Here is a 22,669-nt window from a genome sequence, read left to right as displayed (position 1 = left end):
AAAATTCCATGGAGTTTTTGTAGATACAGATAGTTATTAGACAAACAGATTTTAAAATGTATACTGAAAGGCAAAAGAACTAGAGAAGCCAAAACGATTTTTTTGAAAAAGGGATAAAGTTGAAGGACTCACACTACCTGATTTTTAAGGCTTACTATAAAGCTACAGTAGTCAAGACGGTGTGGTACTGTCAGAAGAACAGACAAATAGATAAATGGAACCGAACAGAGAATCCAGAAGCACACCCACACAGACATGGTCAACTGATTTTTGATAAAGGTGAAAGGGCAATAGTGGGGAATGACGTTGCAACAAATGATGTTGCAATAACTGGACATCCATATGCAAAAAACCTCATCACAACCTATACCTCCCACCTTATATACAAATTAACTCAAAATAGATCATATATCTAAATGTAAAACTATAACGCTTTTACAAGAAAAAAACAGAATAAAATTTCATGAGTTTAGTTTAGACAAAGAGTACTTTTTTTTTACCATGATGCTGAAAGTTCAACTCATAAAGAAAAAATACTGATTAAATTGAACTCTGTCAAGATTAAAAACACTTGTGAAAGACACTATGAGAAAGAAAATCAAGCTGTAAACTGGGAGAAAACATTTGCAAATCACATTATTAGCCAAAGAACTCTGACGTAGAATATACAAAGAACTCCCAAAACTCAACAGTAAGAAAACAACCCTGAGCCTGGTGCAGTGACGCGCACCTGTAGTTCAACCTACTCAGGAAGCTGAGTAGGAGGGTTACTTGAGCCCAAGACTTCAGGTCTGTAGCACACTATCATCATGCCTGTGAACAGCTACTACTCTCCGGTCTGTGCAACAGAGTGAAACCCCTTCTCTCAAAACAAAAACAGAAGAAGAAAAGAAAATGACCCAGTTAAAAAAAAAAAAGGGGGGGGGTAAGAACTTTTAACAGGCACTTCACCGAAGACAACATATTGACAGTAAATAGCATATGAAAAAATGCTCAGGATCATAATTAGCCATGAGAGAAATGCAAATTAAAACCATAATGAAATGACAATACACATCTATGAAAATGGCCAAAAAACAAAACAAAACAAAACAAAAAAAACCCTGACAATACAAGTTGGATACAGAACAACTGCAGTGCCCATACACTGCTGGTGCGGACGCAAAATGCTACAGTCACTCTTAGTAATTTCTTATAATTTCTTAGTCAAGTTTAGTAATTTCTTATAAAGTTAAATATATGCTTTTCATATGCTACAGCAATCCCATTCTCAAATATTTACCTAGAGAAATGAGAAGTCATATTCACACAAAATCCTATTTGTGGATATTTACAATGATTGCATTCATATTTGCCCCAAAGTGGAAACGATACACGTCCTTCAACAGAATGGATAAACAAACTTTGGTGCAACTGTACAGTGAAATCTACTCAGGAGTAAAATGGAACTAATTATTGGTACATGCAAGAATCTCAAAGATGAATCTCAGAAGTATCATGCTGAGGGAAAGCATCCAGTCTCAAGTGGCTACAAACTGTATGATTCCATTTTTATGACATTCTTGCAAAGGCAAAACTACTAGGACAGAAAACAGTGATTGCTAGGAACTGGGGGTGAGGGACAGGAGTTGACTATAAGAGGACAACATAAGGGAATTCTGGAGGGTGTTTGAAATGTTCTATATTCTCATTACACAGGCATTACATGAAATCTATACATATGTTAATACTAAGAACTGTGTAACTTGAAAAAAGTTAAATTTACTATACTTTTTAAAAGAATAATCTGGCTGCATAATTTTATTCTCACACAAGAATACTAATAGCATATGTATAAAACATCACCCCAAACTCAGTGGCTTAAAACAAGAAGTATTTATTTGGTTCACTACGGTTGGTGATACTGGCTGAGCTCAGTAAGTTTTTCCTTGACACTTGGTACAAGTTATCTTTACTGTCTCATTACTTGATGAAACTTATCTCCTGTATAACTTTCACTATGAAGCCTTACTGATGATCAGACCTCCATTTCTTCTCTGACTTAAGCTGCTATTTTTTTTTTAACCCCTAGATCACTCTGTTCCAGCCACACTCACCTCCTGGATGCTATTCTCAAACATGGCAGGCACTGGCTGTTTATTCTCCCTAGAATATTCTTCCTTCAGATATTCTCTTGGCTCACTCTCACCCTCTTCAAGCCTCTTCTCAAATGTCTCAATGAAGCTTATTCTTACTATGGCAATCTACATCTGCCGAGCTTCTACTTACCGTTTTACATTTTTTATAATTTTAGTTTGTTTATTAACTTACAAGAATCCCACAAAGAAGATTCTTAGGACAGGAATCTTTGTTTTGTTCACAGATATATCTCCTGTCTCTATAACAGTGTCTACAGAATAAAGCACATAGTAAGTGTTAAATAAATAAGCTGCAGTAATAAAGACAGCGTGGTATTAGTGGAGGAGATACACACATCAATGAGACAGAAACTGCATAAATATTTTCCTTGATTTTTGGACTTATTTTGCCTCTTTCACTCCCACATTTTACTAGTTCTGAAACGAAGGTGTTTATCACAAGAGAGTAAATTTGTTAGCCACTAGGCAGCAAATATAGATATATTATCATTGCTGGATATGTTCTAACACAGTCTTAGGAAGACAGTATATGGTTCATGCTATTATTAATCCTCATTATTTGTAATGGTTGCACCCCAGACAAAATTTTAATGTAAATTTGAATCCCTGTCCCTTAAAGGTACAAGGATACAGCATTTAAGTGAAAAGTCAGTGTGTTAACAGAAGACTGCCAGTCAACCCAAGGCCCTAACTGCCAAATTTAGAATATCTCAGAATGGCCAAAATAAGAAAGACTGGGTGACCATTGAGGTGCGAAGGAGTACCATGCCAGAGCAAAACATCTACTAGTCAAAAGTTCCCAGCCGACTTTGAAGAGCTTTTAAAATTACAGTTGGCTGGAAACTAAGGCAAAATGAAAACATCAAGTTTACCTTTAAGGAAAGGCAAATGAAACAGACCCCAGTGACAAAAGGTAATTTAGAAGAAACTTTAAAATTAAGGTAAATGCTTCAATTCAAACTCAGATTCTAAAGAAGAATATGTAAGTGTATGGATAAATACAGGTTATTGGCATGTGGTTTAAGAAACAGTTTTTATTTAAATACAACATACAATGCATATGCATAAGGCTAGTCACTGCAGCAACATCTGTAGTAGCAAAAGGCTAGAAATCAACCAAATGTCCAATAGCAAACTGGATGATTACACTATTACACGCACAGAACAGAGTACTAGATTATATAGCTGTAAATATGAATGAAGATGATTTCTCTTTATTGCCCTGGAATAATATTCAGGATGTATTAACTGAAAAAAGAATCTGGACAGTACACCACTATATATATACATATATACACACACCCACACATATATACACACACACACACACACATATATATGTAGTAGCCAGCCAGTAAGGTGGCCCTGGGCCCCAATTATCCCTGTCCTCCTGGTATTCACACCCTTGTCTGTGTGACCAATAGTTCATGGCAGAAAGGATGGTGTGTGACTTCTGAGATGAGGATATAAACGACCCTGCAGCTTCTGCCCTGGTCAAGTGTACTTGCTCTCTCATCACTCACTCTGGGGGAAACCAGATACCATATCATGAGAAGCCCATGAGTAAGGAATTGAGGCCTCCAGCCAGAACTGAAGCCTCCTGCTAACAGCCTTGTGAGTGTACTTAGAAGTGGATCTTTTGGCCGGGTGCAATGGCTCACACCTGAAATACCAGCACTTTGGGAGGTCAAGGTGGGTGGACCACCTGATGTCAGAAGCTTGAGACCAGCCTGGCAAAGATGGCAAAACCCTATCTTTACTGAAATTACAAATAATTAGCGGGTGTGGTGGCACATGCCTGTAGTCCCAGCTACTCAGGAGGCTGAGGCAGGAGAACGCTTGAACCTGGGAGATGGAGGTTGCAGTGAGCCGAGAGCGCGTCACTGCACTCAAGCGTGAGTGACAGGGAGAGATTCCGTCTCCAAAAAAAGAAAGAAATGGATCTTTCAGCCTGAGCAAAGCCTTCAGATAACTGCAGCCTCAGCTGATATGTGTGTGGACTGCAACTTCATGAGAGATCCTGAAGGTCAGAATGACCTGGCTAAGCCACTTCCAAAATCCTGACCCACAGAAACTATGATAATAAATGTTTATTGTTTTATGCCAATGAGTTTGGGAGTAATGTGTTTTACAGCTACAGAAACCTAACACAATATACATGAAAGAGAAGAATATGAATACATATTATATATATTTATATTTATTTTCATAAAATGTTGCAATGAAGTACGTAACAAAAATTAATAAAATTGGGTATTGGCCGGGCGCGGTGGCTCAAGCCTGTAATCCCAGCACTTTGGGAGGCCGAGACGGGCGGATCACGAGGTCAGGAGATCGAGACCATCCTGGCTAACACAGTGAAACCCTGTCTCTACTAAAAAATACAAAAAAATAGCCGGGCGAGGTGGCGGGCGCCTGTAGTCCCAGCTACTCGGGAGGCTGAGGCAGGAGAATGGCGTAAACCTGGGAGGCGGAGCTTGCAGTGAGCTGAGATCCAGCCACTGCACTCCAGCCTGGGCGACAGCACGAGACTCCATCTCAAAAAATAAAAATAAAAAAAATAAAGTAAAATAAAATTGGGTATTTACAAGGGGAGGAAGGAAATGGGGTGGAAGAGGATAGGGATAGAATTAATTTTCTAAATGTACTCTGTTTTATTGTTTTGATTTTGCAACCTTTTAAATATCCTATGTAACTTCCAAACAAAATTAAATCAAAATTTAGAAAAAGCAATCCCTAAAAGTGAAAACAAAATGAAGCAAATGAATCTAAGAGTGCATGAAGCAGCTAAAGCATACTTCTGAAAAATTATTCAAAGTGAATTTTATATATTTATTGTTATTTATTTTTGAGACAGGGTCTCACTCTGTCACCCAGGCTGGAATGCAGTGGCATAATTATGGCTCACTGCAGCCTCAACCTCCTGGGCTCAAGCAATCCTCCCACCTCAACCTCCCAAGTAGGTGTGACTATGGGCATGCACCACCAAACCTGGCTAACTTTTTTTTATTATTTTTTGTAAAGACAGGGTTTCGCTATGTCACCCAGACTGGTCTCAAAACCCTTAGACTCAAGCATTCCTCCCATCATGGTCTCCTAGTGTGCTGGGATTACAGGCATGCGCTCCTGTGCCCGGCCCAAAGAGAATTTTCAACACAATAAATTGTACTTCCTCATCAGGAAATATCCTAAATTTAAAAAATAAACTACAAAGAAATCTTCTGTTTTATTCAGTAATCACATTGTCGATGACAGTATTTTTAAAGCTAGTTATGCTACAGATAAAGCAAATGAATAGTTACATAATTGTCAACAGGAACCAAGATTTTCAGTATGAGAAAAAAATAAAAACCTAAGGCAAAAAGAAGGTAGCTCAATGTGAATGTACTTACTGCCACCAAACTGTACACTTAAAAATAGTTAAGATGGTAAATTTTGTTATGTGTATTTTATCACAATTAAACTTTTTAAAAAGCAGAAAGTAAAAACTTGGAAATCTTAAACTGCAAACAGTATGAACTCATAATGAATTTCTATTTCCAGAAAACAACAAAACATATTTCCTACATATGTCCACTGAAAAGGTCTACAAGCATGAATCCATCAAATAGCAACGAGCACAAGCGTGCAATCCCTGAATACTACTTCCCCATTGAAAGGAACCAGGGATCCTTAGATAAATGGTTGAGTACAGGACTGAGGCAGAAAATGCACAAGATGAGCCTGGAATATCTAGTCACATTAGAAAGCAAAGAGAAATAAAAAGGAACCAACATTGAAGGGGCTCCTGCCATCAAAGAAACAGCAATTTAAACATCAAAAGGAATACCACACCAATAATTAAAACTAAGTCTTAAAAATCTTAAAATCCACCAGTTCATCTTGGAGAAATGGCTTCTGGGTCAGAGGAAATACACAATAATATGGAACATGAGAAAAACATCAGACTTTTGAAATTGAAAAAAAAGGTGGGGCACAGTGGCTCACGCCTATAATCCCAACACTTTGGGAGGCCAAGGCGGGTGGATCACCTGAGGTCAAGAGTTCAAGACCAGCCTGGCAACATGGCGAAACCCCATCTCTACTCAATATACAAAAATTAGCCAGGTGTGGTGGCACGTGGCGGTGATCCCAGCTATTCAGGAGGAGAACTGCTTGAACCTGGGAGATGGAAGTTGCAGTGAGCCGAGATTGCGTCACTGCACTCCAGCCTGGGTGACAGAGGCAGACAATGTCTAAAAGAAAGAAATTGAAAAAAAAAAAAAAGAATTGAAATTGAGGTACAATCTACAAAACATTTTGTACTCCTCAAAACTGTCAAAGTCATAAAAAACAAAAGACTGAGAAACTAGCATAGATTAAAGACTAAAGACATATGACAATTAAATGCAATGCAGTACATCTGGAATGAATCCTAGAACAGAAAATGAACATTAATTAAAAAATGATAAAATCCAAATAAAGCTTGGCGTTAAAAATCCATGAGTTCATGGTTACTTCTGTACGTGGCCAGGGTATCAACTCATTATTTTGAAATAGCAAACAAAGGAAAAGATCTAACATTTAACCCTTCTTTCCTATATGAACAGCAACCAAATAATTGATAAAGTCCTTAACTATAATATTCCAACTAATAAAGAAGAAATGACAGAATTCAAGTGTCACAATTTGCAACACTTAATGAAATACAGACATACTTTGGAGACATTTCAGGTTTGGTTCCAGATTACTGCAATAAAGTGAATATGGCAATAAAGTGAGTTATACGAATTTTTTTGTTTCCCAGTGAATGTAAGTTATCTTTACAGCTGGGCGCAGTCGCTCACACCTGTAATCCCAGCAGTCTGGGAGGCCAAGGCAGGTGGATCACGAGGTCAAGAGATCGAGACCATCCTGGCCAACATGGTGAAACCCTGTCTCTACTAAAAATACAAAAATTAGCTGGGCCTGGTGGCGCACACCTGTAGTCCCAGCTACTCGGGAGGCGGGGGCAGGAGAATCGCTTGAACCTGGGAAGTGGGGGTGGCAGTGAGCCGAGATTGCACCACTGCACTCCAACCTGGCAACAGAGCGAAACTCTGTCTCAAAAAAATAAAAAGTTATCTTTTACAATATACTGTAGTCTATTAAGGGTGCAATAGCATTGTATCATTAAAAAAAGTACAGGTCTTAATAAAAAAATTTTATTGCTAAAAAAATGCAAATGATTGTCTGAGCCTTTAGTGAGTTCACAGCATCTTTTTGCCAGTGGAGGGTCTCGTCTCCATACTGATGGCTGCTGACAGATTAGGCTGGTGGTGTTTGAAGGCTGGGGTAGCTCTGGCAATTTCTTAAAGTAAGACAACAATGAAATTTGCTCCATCAATGGACTTTTCCTTTCGTGAAAGATTTTTCTGTAGCATGTGATGCTGTCTGATAGCATTTTACCCACAGTAGCATTTCTTTCAAATTGGCATCAATTCTCTCAAATTCCACTGCTACTTTATCAACTAAACTTATTTAATATCCTAAATCATTAGTCATTTCAACAATATTTACAGCTTCTTCACCAAGAGTATATTCTATTTCAAGAAACCACTTTCTTAGAAAGCTCATCCATAAGAAGCAACTCATCTGTTCAAGTTTTATCATGAGACCAGAACAATTTAGTCACATCATCAGGCTCCACTTATTTTAGTTTAGTTTGCACATGAGTGCAATTCCTTGTGATGCCCCAAAACAATTACAATCGTAACATCAGCAATCACTGATCACAGATCACCAAAACAGGCAGAAATGAAAAAGTCTGAAATATTGTGAGAATCACCAAGATGTGACAAAGACATGAAATGAGCATGTGCTGTTGGACTGCCACAAACCTTCAATTTGTAAAAAACACAGTTATCTGCAAAACACAATAGAGCAAAGCATAATAAAATGAAGTATGCCTGTAATAGTGCTAGCCACTTATCATTAATGGCTGCCAAAAACCAATAATAGATAAAAGGCTTATGGAGAACTCCATGATGGATGAATTAAGCTGACATCTGTACCCATGGCTGCATCTTAACATCACAGACAAATCCATCATTATACGTCACTGGAACCTATGCGATAGAAAGTACACAACATTATCTATGAAGTATTCTGGCAAAAAGGATGCAAGAACAAAAACAGACTAAAGATCACCCTTGTCCAGTACCCTATGAAAAAGCAAGCTAATATGTAATTTTTAAAAAGATGGGACAATAAAACAGAACAAAACAAGCCTTTTGGTGAAACTGACCTTAGGCTTCTATTAAACTGCAACTGAAGGTTTAATATATATAGTTTAAGCAACTTCAGTACTTAAAGAGAAAATAAACAGAAAAGCCAATGTATGAAACACATGTACACAGCAAATGACTAATATCACATCGTAGAAACACACAATTACTTTACACTCTAATATGTTCATTATGTTAAAAATGCTTTACAGCCAAAACCAAGCATAGCAATGTAACAATTTTTTTAATGCATAGTCAATTTAGTGTATTTATATTTATTTATAAAAGCCATAATATTTTAGCTAACAGAGCTTCCCTCAGGAACCACATAATAGAAATAAATTTCTAAATACTGCATTATTAAAAACAAAAGCTGCCTTTTTTTTTTTTTTTTTTTTTTTTTTTTTGAGACGGAGTCTAGCCTCGTCGCCCAGGCTAAAGTGCAATGGTGCAATCTCGGCTCACTGCAACCTCTACCTCCCAGGTTCAAGCAATTCTCCTGCCTCAGCCTCCTGAGTAGCTGGGATTACAGGCACCTGCCACCATGCCTGGCTACTTTTTGTATTTTTAGTAGAGACAGGGTTTCACCGTGTTGGTTAGGATTACAGGCGCTGCGCCCGGACTAAAAACAAAAGCTTTTATAGTAATTAAAAACAATACAGGGCCCGGGTGCGGTAGCTCACGTCTGTAATCCCAGCAGTGGGAGGCCGAGGTGGGCGGATCACCTGAGGTCAGGAGTTTGAGATCAGCCTGACCAACATGGAGAAACTCGGTCTCTACTAAAAATACAAAATTAGCCAGGCATGGTGGCGCATGCTTGTAATTCCACCTACTCGGGAGGCTGAGGCAGGAGAATCACTTGAACCTGGGAGGCGGAGGTTGCGGTGAGCCGAGATCGTGCCATTGCACTCCAGCCTGGGCAACAAGAGTGAAACTCCATCTCAAAAAGAAAAACAAAAACAAAAACTATACAGGTTTAGAGAGTATTAAAAGTTTGTGGCAACTTCATCTATTAAGAAAACCCGTATTTCCACATACGTACTGAACTTGCCTAAATCTAGAACCACATGTACTTTTACATTTAAACAACATTAGGTACCAAAAGCCATATCTGAACCATAAATTTGTAATTCATATTTAGAGGAAGCACAAAGACCTCTCTGTAAAAACTCTCATTTTTAAAGCCTGACAATTTGATAAAGGAGCCATGAAGTACCCAGAAAGTTGCAAATAGGCACATCAGCTTTACCAACGCTATTAAAAAACCCCAATGCCCTGTAAAGCCATGATTCCTAAACTTCTTTAGAGATATTAATAATTTCAAAACATACCCCAGCTGTACTTTTTGTTTTTCAGATAGTCTCGCTCTGTCGCCCAGACTGGAGTCCAGTGGTGTGATCTCCGCTCACCGCCAAGTTCCACCTCCTGGGTTCACGCCATTCTCCTGCCTCAGCTCCGGAGTAGCTGGGACTACAGGCGCTGCCACCATGCCCGGCTAATTTTTTGTATTTTTAGTAGAGATGGGATTTCACTGTGTTAGCCAGGATGGTCTCGATCTCCTGACCTCATGATCCGCCCATCTCAGCCTCCCAAAGTGCTGGGATTACAGGCGTGAGCCACTGTGCCCGGCCCCAGCTGTACTTTCTGAAAGCGCATATGTGTGATATATTTTTTTCAAATTATTATTTGGGATAATTTTATAAAATCTATTGAGATAAATGTATAGTACAAAATAATGCAAACCACTAAAGCATTACTAGCAATAAAACAGATCTAGCAGACTAAAAAATAAAAAATAAAAATAAAAAAGCTATGTCAAGCTCTAACACATCATTCCTCCAGTATGAGTTACACCAGAAAGCTCAAACTTCAATAACCAACATACCAAGTATGTGAGAAAAGAACAGAACACAAAACACTCACTTTTTTCTTTTTTTTTTTGAGATGGAGTCTCACTCTGTTGCCCAGGCTGGAGTGCAGTGGCGCGATCTTGGCTCACTGCACCCTCCACTCTGCGGGTTCCCAGGTTCAAGCGATTCTCCTGCCTCAACCTCCCGAGTAGCTGGGATTACAGGCACATGCCACCATGACCGGATAACTTTTGTATTTTTAGTAGAGACGTAGTTTCACCATATTGGTCAGACTGGTCTTGAACTCCTGACCTCGTGATCTGCCCGTGTCAGCCTCCCGAAGTGCTGGGAAACACTCACTCTTACAAAGGATATGTGCAAACAGTTATGGATGTGTATTCTATCCCCAGCCCTTTCCATATGTCTTATTTCATAGCCAAAACTGCCTTAGGAGGTAGTACTATTACCACCAATTTACAGATGAGAAAACAGGTTCAAGTGAATTATTTTAGCAGTGGTCACACAAGTGGTGTAAGGTCAAATGACAAACCTATTACTAACCATGTAATCTTAGCAACAAAAGATCAACTGTTATTTATTCTTTAAAGAAAAATAGGACTGCCACAAAAGAAAAAGCAAGCCACCAATTTCGAACCAAATCAGTGAGAAAAAATGAGAACTTCAGTTTTTGAGTGACAAAAACAAAATTAGCTTTCCGTAATTTCAAGTAGTCCTTCAAAGTAATAAACTGGATTTATAATTAATCCTCAAAACAGCTTCTATTTGCAGGAATTAACTGCACAAACACCTTCTATTAATATAAAGTAAAACATTCATATACTCAACATATGACTTAGTCGAAGACACAGATAAAGTATTATTTTCTCTCTCTACCAAGCTCTCAGTAGATGTGCCAAAAAACTTAATCTCATACAACCAGGCAGATATTTATGAGAGCCACCATTATGAATAAAACTCAAATAGGCCGGTTTCCAAATGTTGTAGTGGCTACAGAGAATAAAATGGATCTAGAGGTCTAATACAGTTCCACAGGGTCCCTAGTAATGGATACTATACATTATTAGCGTGTTATAATCAAGATGTTGATAAAGAGATCTAAGTATTAAACCCAACCAAATGCTTTCTCTCTTCCTCTGCAAAATAAATGCAGAAAAGGTGGTGTCTCTAAAGATTATCAACCGCTCCTCAAAGGTTTCTGGTTACACAAATATTTACAACATTACCCGAGTAATTGCAAATCCAGTACTTCTTGATAAAGCCCACACTTTTCAGTTTGATGTTTGTATCCTGATTTCTTCAGTCATCTTTAAATGTTTAAAAATGTTTTCAAAACAGAACTAAAATTTAAGCGCAAAACAAAGGAATTCAATCTGCCTTTAGTATTCCAACTAAAGACTTCCTGTTAACAGCAGGATTCCTTCCTTTGGCACATACAGTAAGTGTGTGACTGGTATGTGGCCAAGAACATAAAAGGTCAAATTTTCTAATCTGAAAGTTCTAAAGCTAAACATAGAACTTTCTAGGCTCTAAAACTTTCTGAGATTACACAACTTGTTTTTGTGCTTCTACTAAATACAATAAGCTGAATTTAACCCTTGACATAAGGTGTTTCCTGAAAATCTAATAACTAATTGACAGGAATTACTATTGCCATTAAGTCATTACAAAACAAATTTTCCAATCTTTTTATGCTTATGACAATCAAAATTGAATGTTTGTGAAAATAAATCTATCACACATCCCTATCCTATCCTCCTATAAAGTTACTTTCTCCTTTCTATTCATTCAAATTCCTTGAACCCTATTCAGCATAAATCCTAAAAGTATGTTTTAAGTCTTCGCAAGGTGAATTCAAGAAACTTTCAGCTACTGTCTCATATTCAGATTTTTGCCTTCTGGAAAAGGAAGCTTATTAGGCTTTTCTGTTTGGCATGTAATTAGTTATTCATCTTTCCCTGCAACTTAAGTGATTCCTTCAAAAAAAGTATTTTTTTCTACAAGGTAAAATATTAAATCTATATTGCCCTGATAAAAATTAATGTTATCAAATGAAGTATCTCAAGCAATGTATCAACTGCTGTAAAGAATTTTTTTTTTTTCTTGGTTGGGGGAGATACCTTATTACCAGAGAGATTCTTCAACTACCCGCAACCTGCTTTAAGCCTAACGCAATCTGATATAAAAGAACCAGGGAGGAGATTTCGAATGCAGAAGTCTACTGTCTCATTAAAACAAGGTCTTGGCTATTCCACGAAATAAAATCTTATTTCACTGTATGTACGTTCCAATAAAACTTTATTTTATTGCAGGAGGCAGGTCTATTTGGCCTATGGGTGTAGCTTGCTGACTCCTGCTGAAACCTCCCTCATAAAATTAAAAACACCCTCAAGATTAAAATTACAGTAGGGGCCTGAATTTTAATAAAATATTTTCCTTCTTTTTCCACCTCCATGTATGACTGCTTGCAAATAGTCATTTCAACAAATGGCAGTCACTAATAATTATCTTCCTGTGGTAGCCCCAGGGCAGGCTGCCCATAAGATTAACAAACTTGCTTCTTTTAAAGAACAATAATCCAGACTGGGTGCTATGGCACATGCCTGTAATCCCAGCACTTTGGGAGGCCAAGGCAGGCAGATTGCTTGAGCTGGGGAGTTTGACCAGCCTGGGTAACATGGTGAAATTCAGTCTCTACTAAAAACACAAAAATTTAGCCAGGTGTGGTGGTGCATGCCTGTAGTCCCAGCTACTCAGGAGGCTGAGGTGGGAGGATCGCTTGAGCCCGAGAGGTCGAGGCTGCAGTGAGCTGTGATCACACTACTGCACTACAGCCTGGGCAAGAGAGCAAGATTCTGCCTCAAAAAAGAAAAGAGAAGAGAAGAACAAGAAAACACTGATCCTAGATCACACAGACTCCCTTGATGGTTTCCAGAAGTTGGACTGGCCAAAGAGGCCAGGCCACTTTCATCACTGGTGATCTCACCTCCTGCAAACTTTTCTGCTAAGCTATAGGTTTAAACAGTAACCTGCCATTTTTTCCCCAGCTTTCTTTCCATAGTAACTGGCAGTCACAAACACTACTGTAAAACCTAAGACTGGTCCTTGAGATATTTTTCAGACTTTGCTTACAAGTGGACCAACTGACACCAACTGGACCAGTGTTCCATGAACTCAACCATGGAACTGACTTGGTCTTGCAACTCCCCAACTTACCAGCAATATCCCAGACCAGTCAACAGCCCCCATCCCCTACCCCCCTGCTTACCAAATCGTGTTTAAAACCCTAGCTTCTGAAGTCTTGCAGTGATGACTCCGAGAAACATTTCCCATCCTCCTTACTCAGCTGCCTTGCAAAAATTAAACTGTTTCTCCTTTACATTATCTGCTGTCTCAGTGTTCAGCTCTATTTGGATAGCAGACAAGAGCCCAGTCAGGTGGTAATACTGTTTTATAGCATTTTTTGGATATATAATATTTGCACATGTTTATGGGGTACATGTGATATTCTGTTACATGTACAGAGTATGAAATGATCAAATCAGGGTATTTAGGGTATCCATCACCTTGAGTATTTATCATTTCTATGTGTTGGGAACATTTCAAGTCCTTTCTTCTAGCTATTTCAAAATGTTAACTGTAGTCACCCTACTCTGCTATCAAACCTTGGAACTTATTCCATCTAACTGTATGTTTGGACCCATTAATCTACCTCTCTTTACCTCCCCTCCCATTCTTCCCAGCCTCTGCTATCATTCTACTTTCTATCTCATGAAATCAATGTGTTTCGCTTCCACATGTGAGTAAGAACATGAGACACCTGTCTTTCTGTGCCTGATTTCCCTTAACATAATGACCTCCAGTTCCATTCAAGTTGCTGCAAATGACATGATAAACATGGGAGTACAGGTATTCCTTTGATATACTGATTTCTTTTCCTTTAGATAGATACCTAGTAGTGGAATTGCTGGATCATATGGTAGTTCTGTTTTTAGTTTTCTCAGAAATTTCCAAACTGCTTTCCATAGTGCCTGTCCTAATTACAACATTCCCACCAACAGTCTGTAACAGTTGCCTTTTCTTCACACTCTAACCAGTAGTATATTTTTTTGTCTTTTTAACAATAGCCATTCTGACTGGGGTAAGATACCTCACTGTGGTTTTGACTTACATTTCCTTGATGATTAGTGATGTTGCACATTTTTTCACATACCTTTTGGCCATTTGTATGTCTTCTTTTGAGATACGTCTATTCACGTCCTTTGCCCACTTTTTAATGGGATTGTTTTTCTGTTGGCTTCCTTGCATATTCTGGATATTAGTCCCTTGCTGGATGAATCTTTTGCAAACACTTTGTCCTATTCAATACGTTGTCTCTTCATTCTGTTGTTTCCTTTACTGTGCAGAGGTCTTTTGGTTTAACATAGTCCCCTATGTTTATTTCTCTTTTTGCTGCCTGTGCTTTTGAGGTCTTAGCCATAAAATCTTTGCTAGATTGATGTCCTGAAGTGTTTCCCCTACATTTCCTTCTAGCAGTTTTACAATTTCAGGTCTTAAGTCTTTAATCTATCTTGAGTTAAATTTGCATATGGTGAGACCAGGGTCAGATTTCATTCTTCTGCATGTGGATATCCAATTTTCCCTGCACTGTTTATTGAAGAGTGTCCTTTTCCCAATGTACATTCTTGGTGCTTTTGTAAAAAATCAGTTGGCTGCAAGTATGTGGATTTATTTCTGCATTATCTATTTTGTTCCATGGGTCTATATGTCTCTTTCTATACCAATACCATGCTATTGTGGTTACTACAGCCTTATAATAGATTTTGAAGAAGGTAGTGTGATGTTTCTAGCTCTGTTCCATTTGCTGAGGACTACTTTGGGTATTTGGGCTCCTTGCTGATTCTGTGGAAATTTTAGGATTGTTTTCTTTTATTTCTGTGAAAAATGACTGGTACTTTAATAGGGATTGCACTGAATCTGCAGATTACTTTGAGCAATATGGTCATTTTAATGATGTTAATTCTTCTGATCCATGAGCACGGGATGTCTTTCCATTTGTTTTTGTGCTCTTCAATTTCTTTCATCAGTGTTTTGAAATCTTATTTATTTTTTTAAAATACATTTATTTATATATTTTTTGAAATGGAGTCTCACTCTGTCACCCAGGCTGGAGTGCAGTGGCGCTATCCCGGCTCACTGCAAGCTCGGCCTCCTGGGTTCACGCCATTCTCCTGCCTCAGCCTCCCGAGTAGCTGGGACTACAGGCGCCTGCCACCATGCCCAGCTAATTTTTTGTATTTTTTTTTTCAGTTGAGAGGGGGTTTCACCGGTTAGCCAGGATGGTCTTGATCTCCTGACCTCGTGATCCGCCCACCTAGGCCTCCCAAAGAGCTGGGATTACAGGCGTGAGTCACCGTGCCCGGCCTGAAATCTTATTTTTTTAATGACATACTTGAATTTGAAAACGTATCCAATTAACTTGTACTTTACTTTGAAGTTGTGACTGGAAAGTTGTTTTAAAGTCTGTCTTTAAACTTACAAAAATTATGTCAAATTGTTCCTAAGAGAGGATCAGTAGAGATTTAGTTCTCATAGTATTTCCTCAATTATATTTTGCAAATCAGATTTTCAAAACAAGAGTTTAACTTGTTATCAATTCTTCATATTTACATACTTAAACCTCAGGTAGAAAAGTATTACAAGCTATCAGTGACATCTGCAATATAGATGGGAAAGGTGAATGCAAAGAATAACACATATTCTATATTAACAGTAAAAATAGCTATTTCTATTCTCCCTCAGCTACCAAAAACTGTCTTAAGTCTCCAGATTTATAACCGCTGGGTTCATTCACTCATTCAGCCATTTATTTTTGTGAGCATCTCTTAGGCAGTCATGTGCTGTGCTAATCCTATCTGACTCTCCCCTCTCCTTTGTCCTTCAAACCCCATTAGTGGCCAAGTCCCATTAATCTGGGCATGTCCCACTTCTTCCTCTTTCCACATTTTTTTTTTTTTTTTTTTTTTTTTTTTTTGAGACGGAGTCTTGCTCTGTCACCCAGGCTGGAGTGCAGTGGCCGGATCTCAGCTTACTGCAAGCTCCGCCTCCCGGGTTCACGCCATTCTCCTGCCTCAGCTTCCCAAGTAGCTGGGACTACAGGCGCCCGCCACCTCGCCCGGCTAGTTTTTTGTATTTTTTTTTAGTAGAAACGGGGTTTCACCGTGTTAGCCAGGATGGTCTCGATCTCCTGACCTCGTGATCCGCCCGTCTCGGCCTCCCAAAGTGCTGGGATTACAGGCTTGAGCCACCGCGCCCGGCCTTCCAAATTTCTTAAGTATAGGTCAAGTCCTCATTAACCACTGAATATGCACCAAATGGAAGATTATGCAGTCATTAAAACCACTCGTAAAAAGTATACAACAAGAAGAAAATCATTCAAGTAAAAAGAACAGAAAACTGTACAAAATATTGTATAATCACATCCATGTAAAAAAAGAATTTGGCATGGAAAAAGATGAAGAAAATAACATACTAAGAGGATCTCTGGTGGAGAGGTACTTTGCCTTTATGTTTCTGCATTTTGCAAATTTCCTATAATAAGCAGTTATTATTCTAGAAGAAAATATAAATGAAAAACTCACTATTAAACTTACTATTTTAGTTAGATAACAAATTATTCCTGAGGTTCAGAACTGTGTATCAGAAATAACCAAAATAAACACTCAAGCATGCAGCTAATTCTTTAACCTAATTTTTTAAAAACTAAAAGGTGCTTACCCATGCCCCTTACTGCATTTCCACATGCCTAGAAAACCTCTCCTCTTCAATGTTCCAGTGAGACTCTGATGTCAGCTTTCATAAAATAAGTTGTTCTTACCAACTATTCCACATTATTTTTAAAACTTCAGCGATTTGCTTTCTCCTAAACTCTACTTCTCATTTTTCCTTCAAGAGAGTCCTAGATTTGCCCTTTCCTATTACCACTGGTATCCACTGGTACCTGCAATCCTCTTTTCTCTAGGAATCTACCCTTAATTCTAGTACAAAACTAATCTTTAAACACTGCTTTCATAAAATCACTTGTCTTTCAAAATGTGCAAGAGCTTCCGTTTGACTCAAATCTAAGCCTACTGTTGAACCACAAATCTCCACTCGACCTTACATCTTATTTCTTCAAACCAGGCAGAACTATACTGTTCCTTAGATTTAAACCACGCCTACTCTGTTTTCATTGTGCTCTTCCCAATTTTCCACGTAAAATGTCCTCCTTCTCGCCCATGTTAATCTAAAGGCCAAGCTCAAGGCCCAGTCCAAGTCCTACCTCTTCCATGAATCATCTCTTTAAGTATTCCAGCCTATACCGATCTCTCTTCTGATTCCCTGTTGCACTTACAGTTAGCATCACAAAGTATAACAATTGTTCTGTGACCATTGTGTATAAATTGGTTTTGTTTCTCCAAATAAGGTACCAGACAAATAAGGTACCAGAAAGCAGAGACCAACAGACCCAAGGAAAACGCTAGGCACATAAACAGTTAATACTAAATGAATAAATTTTTTCTACAGTCAAAATACTAATGCTCCAAACCATTTTTAAGTCGCCTTATTTGAAGTTATGTGAGCCAAAAAGTAAATCTGTCTCACATTTTATTTTTATCCTGCCAAAATTTAAAGTCTATAACTTGGTAGAAAAAAACAATCGGACAAAAAAGTTTAATTTTCATCTCGCTTCATTTTATCTAGTAAAACCAGGACTTTAGGAATAAAGTAGAACTGTACATTTCTCCAATCTCTTCTGCTCCTTTCAGAAGTATTTCCAAGTCAGGAGATACGGAAAGCACCTTCTTTTCCTAAATTAAATGGTAATATTTTTTGTCTGTTACAAAAAGAATAAAGACGTGCTCAACACACAATTAACCATGTGACAAGTCTTTCTGATCAACTCAGGAAATAATTCTTTTTTTTTTTTTTTTTTTTTTTTTTTTTTTGAGACGGAGTCTCGCTGTGTCTCCCAGGCTGGAGTGCAGTGGCGTGATCTCGGCTCACTGCAAGCTCCGCCTCCCGGGTTCACGCCATTCTCCCGCCTCAGCCTCCCAAGTAGCTGAGACTACAGGCGCCCGCCACCACGCCCGGCTAGTTTTTTGTATTTTTAGTAGAGACGGGGTTTCACCATGTTAGCCAACTCAGGAAATAATTCTTAAACTACTTTTTGTTCAGAGAAAAAGTGCAGGATCTAGTGAAGTAATGCGGTTGCTCAGGGTCTCACTGAGCATGCCCAGTTGTTCCTATTCTGCTTTCCTTTCCCAAGTTTGTCAAGTGTCTCTGAAGACTCACCCTTCCCATTATTCTACCAAACCTAAACCTAAATTCAGACCAACTGGAGACATTAAATTCTCTAGGTTTTCAAGGGTCACACACAGGATTAAGAGTCTAGACAGCCTTGAGATAAGTACCAGGTTTATATAACAGGAGTTAATAAAATAAATGGACACAAGGACTCTTCCATTCAGTGTAGATTAACAACTATTTGCACACAGGCTTAAGCAGAACTAGCAAAGTGGAAAAAATTTCGCTAGTAGTATTTGTTCGCGTCCCAAGAAAATCTAGAAAAGAACATCTTTTTAATTGACATGTCAATAAACTACTATATTATTTATAATGTTAAGCTACCTGAAGCATGCCTCCCCTGATTCTGTGGCATTCTTTGGAAGAGATCATGGTTGTATTCATAATATCTGTACTCCTCATGTGCACGATCTCCAAGTGGCCGCTTTCTCTGACCATCAAAAAAATTGTCTGAATAATAATATCGGGAACCAGAGTCTCCATTTTCAACAGCAAAACTAACTTCCGTTACAAACGACTGAGAAGAACCATACTCCCTAGGGACATCTGCTAGACTTCTGGCAAGATAAGAAGGTGCAGATAATCTGTTGCTTTCTCTTCTCATTATTTCATGAGGTGTTCTCTGAATTGGAGTTCTAAGGAAACTCTGGTTTCTTGAAACTACTCCATCTCCAGAAGTTGAAAAGGCATTAGGGCTTGAATCTGGAAGACAGATATCAGTTCGTCTTGGAATTGTTGGACCATGCCGGATGAAAGAAGGCATAAGATCTATAATAAAACAAAGGATAAAATTACCCTTTCATCAGTAAGTAACAAAAGTTTTCGAAAGTTGTTCATTTACATCTACCACCCCAAAATCAAATGTCAACTTAAAACACAATTTTAAATTTTGGTTTAGGATGGTACTTGGGCATTTTAAACTGAAGAAGGTTAATATTTTCCCAATCAAATGAATTTATATAACTTGCATTAATATGCTATGTGTAAAAGCTCAGCTAGAATGAAATGTATTCTGCATACTACCATACATAATATGATAAAATGCCAATAATCTTATCTGTGAACTACACATTAATGACATGGTCATGAATTAATGAATAATAGGAAACAATCTAACAAACTGATAGTTTCTAGTTAATTAAGCTAGTAGTTTATTTTGTTGTTCTCACTTCATTTTAGAAACTGCCAAAAATCCTTCTTGAAGCAAACACAATTTCAAAAATAAAATAGAACTTAATGCTACTCCCAAGTATGTAAAAGTGGATTCCTTTAAAGATTAAAAAATTAGTAGCTCTTTCTTCTCTTGGAATTACCTAGCACTAGCACAGTAATCAAAAGCTAGAAAGCCAAAAATTTACGTATGAAAATTGAAAATAAAAAGCTTTCATTTCAAAGAGGCACACAAATGTTGAATTGGCTCAAAAAAACCAAGCCTGAAACTATGTAATTATAATTCAAAATAGTAGATAATAGAACAATGGCTTTTAGGATACTGTACTTTTAAACACGAAACTTGAAAACAGCTTAAGACATTTCTAGTTAGAAAGCAAATACCTTTAAAACAAGAAAAAACCTGAATATGGAGACCCTCTTATTATTCATTAAGTAAACAATATTGGAGACACTCATATTAATAAACTTCAGAAACTAACACTGGACAGAAACAAATATCCGAATAAATAAGGCTCAACACTTGATGTAACGACAACACCACAAAGTATATCAAAAGTTATTTGCTTAATTGTGACAAACATGAATAAAACTGCATGTTCTGCATATGTACCCCAGAACTTAAAGTATAATAATAAAAAAAGTGTGACAAACATGATTCACGATTTCAAGTAATGTTTGATAAACTTTATTTGTAGCAAACAGCAAGCTATCACTTAAAAACAGCCAAAAACCTAACAGCATGTGTAACTGAAAATCAAGTTTAAAAAAAAAACTTAAAAATCAAGTTTCCAGTTACTGACATGCTCAACTGACATATATTTTGTTGAAAGTACTGCAAGTACTACTATAAATCTGGAAGGCTGACAATGTGGTTATAATGGAGAACATGCTCTCCCATCTGTGTGATCTTGGGCAAATACTAGAAACCTAGCATTCCCAATTACAGTATGAGGTAATACTTAAGTCACAAGGTTACTACCAGCTTCCAAGAAGGAAACTTACGCAAAGGGCCCGGGGCGCAGTATAAGCACCAAAATACCAGCTCCATGCCTCACAAATGTCCTGAACACACAATAATTAAAAATCCAAGAGATTCAACTCAAAAATCAAATACTTAAATTAAGAAGAAAAGTAGCGGGGGATCGGAGGTGGGGGTTGAGGGTGGGATATACCCTATCCAAAAAAAAACACTTTTCCGGGGGTGGGGCGGGGGACGGTGGAATTTCTCTAACACGATAGAAATAATTTTGAGTTGCCTTTTTGGAATCTCACGAATATAGCCAAATACAAAGGCTTTTGTCTCTGCTCTGGGATGTGCTTTGGGTGGCAGCCACAAGAACTATGGTGTGCTTTTCACCTTCTCAAGTCTGCATCCGGCAGCAGGACTAAGGAATTCTGCCCCAGAGTTTGCACAACTTGCAGCACGGTCGAGAGACACCAACAATGTTTGCAAACATGAGGCACATCTCGACGCACTCAGAAGAGTAAAAAGTGTCCCTGTCTAATTACTCATTAGGTTATAAACAATTTAAGTGTTTTCTAGTCTCTCTTCCAGTACTCAAAACCAACAACTCTCTGCCAGGCGGGGTGAGGAAGTCTGTTATTTTTAGGGGGTGCTCTTGGCGCGGTTAGGCGCGGGGGGACTAACCCAAGTTTCTTAGTCTTACGGGCTTTCAATCAACGAATACCACTTCAGGCACAAGAAAATCTCAAAACCAGTATTTCACAGCGACCAGCGACGAAGGAGAAGCCCTGGGGACCCGCCGGCGCCCCCGCCCAGGTCCCCGCAGCCCCCGGCCGCCTGGGCCAGGTGTGGGCGCGCCCCGCCTGACACTCACTCCGAAGCAGAGGCGACGTCTCCTTCTTCACGTACTTCCCCTGCACCTCGGCCGGCTTGGACACTTCGTTTTTGGTTTTCTTTCGGGACAGCATCCTTCTCGACGAGGCCCGAGGCCGCGCTGAGCTGCCTCCCTAGGGCTCCGCGCCGGGCGCCGGCCGTCTCCGCCGCCACCTCCGCCGGCGCCGGCGCCTCCTTCCCTCCTGAGCCGCCGCCTCCGCCGCCGCCTGTCCGGAGCCCGGGGTTGCCTGCAGGGACTGCCGCATGTTCAGGGCGCTAAGCGCGCCGGCCGCCGCTCAGTCGCTGGTCAGTTCCTTCCCGGAAGTCGGCCCGCTCTGCGACGCTGCTCGGGGACGCCGTGAGAAAAGCCCAGGGACGCCAGGCCAGGGCCATGGTTCGCCGCGGGCCGCCGGGCAACCGCTACCACTACCGCCGCCGCCGCCTACATCCCGTAAACTTTCCCCGCGGCCGCTGGGAATTCTGGGAAGCTCGACGCAGCGCCGGCCACCGCCGCCCCTCCCCCACCACACTCCCGGCGCGGCTCCGGGGCGGGACTCGGGTGCGGGGGCTCTCGGCTAACGGGCGGGTCCCACCGAGCCGCGGCTGTCCTCGCTCATCCTCAGCGAGAAGCAGGTCCTGCCGACTGAGAAGATGAAGGACGAACCCTGCCTAGCTGAGAGCGGGAGCTCGTCGCATGCGCAAGTCGTGAAGCCATTCTCCACGACAGTTTTTTTTGTTGTTTTTGTGTTCTTCCGGGATTTCTAATGGAGGCAGTGACTCTCTTCTCCCAAGACGGGTGTTCTTCTTAGTGTTTCCAAGGCTGGTGAATTCAGTTCCGTAAAAAATGTGGAATGCTAACCATGACCCCCAGGGTAGTGCTATATCATATCATCTATTCTGCTGGAAGCGTTCATGCTGGTTAACTAGAAATAAGTTGATCCTCTACTGAGTATCAGGGAGTGCGTTTTTCTAATAACAGGAAAAAACGGAAGAATGCAAGATGGAATTTCCAGTACCTCTTTTTAAGACACATTTGGTGTTAGCATATTACAATTATTTTAT

The 22,669-nt window shown here is 39.4% G+C and overlaps 1 protein-coding gene across 1 annotated transcript in view; it reads right to left on the bottom strand.

Annotated features, from left to right (window-relative positions):
- The window catches only part of SAV1 (salvador family WW domain containing protein 1), a 35,751-nt gene extending 13,656 nt beyond the window's left edge, over positions 1–22,095 (bottom strand). The window contains exons 1-2 of the mRNA XM_050796927.1: positions 21,609–22,095; positions 18,922–19,365 (exon numbers count right to left, since the gene is read on the bottom strand). Of these exons, the coding sequence (XP_050652884.1) occupies positions 18,922–19,365; positions 21,609–21,702 (538 nt within the window). The 5' untranslated portion in view covers positions 21,703–22,095. The remainder of the gene's footprint in view (positions 1–18,921; positions 19,366–21,608) is intronic.
- Between the last annotated feature and the right edge of the window lie 574 nt (positions 22,096–22,669).

The sequence above is a fragment of the Macaca thibetana genome, chromosome 7 (genome assembly GCF_024542745.1).
Source record: "Macaca thibetana thibetana isolate TM-01 chromosome 7, ASM2454274v1, whole genome shotgun sequence".
NCBI lineage: Eukaryota > Metazoa > Chordata > Mammalia > Primates > Cercopithecidae > Macaca > Macaca thibetana.
This window is presented reverse-complemented; position numbering and strand designations above follow the sequence as displayed.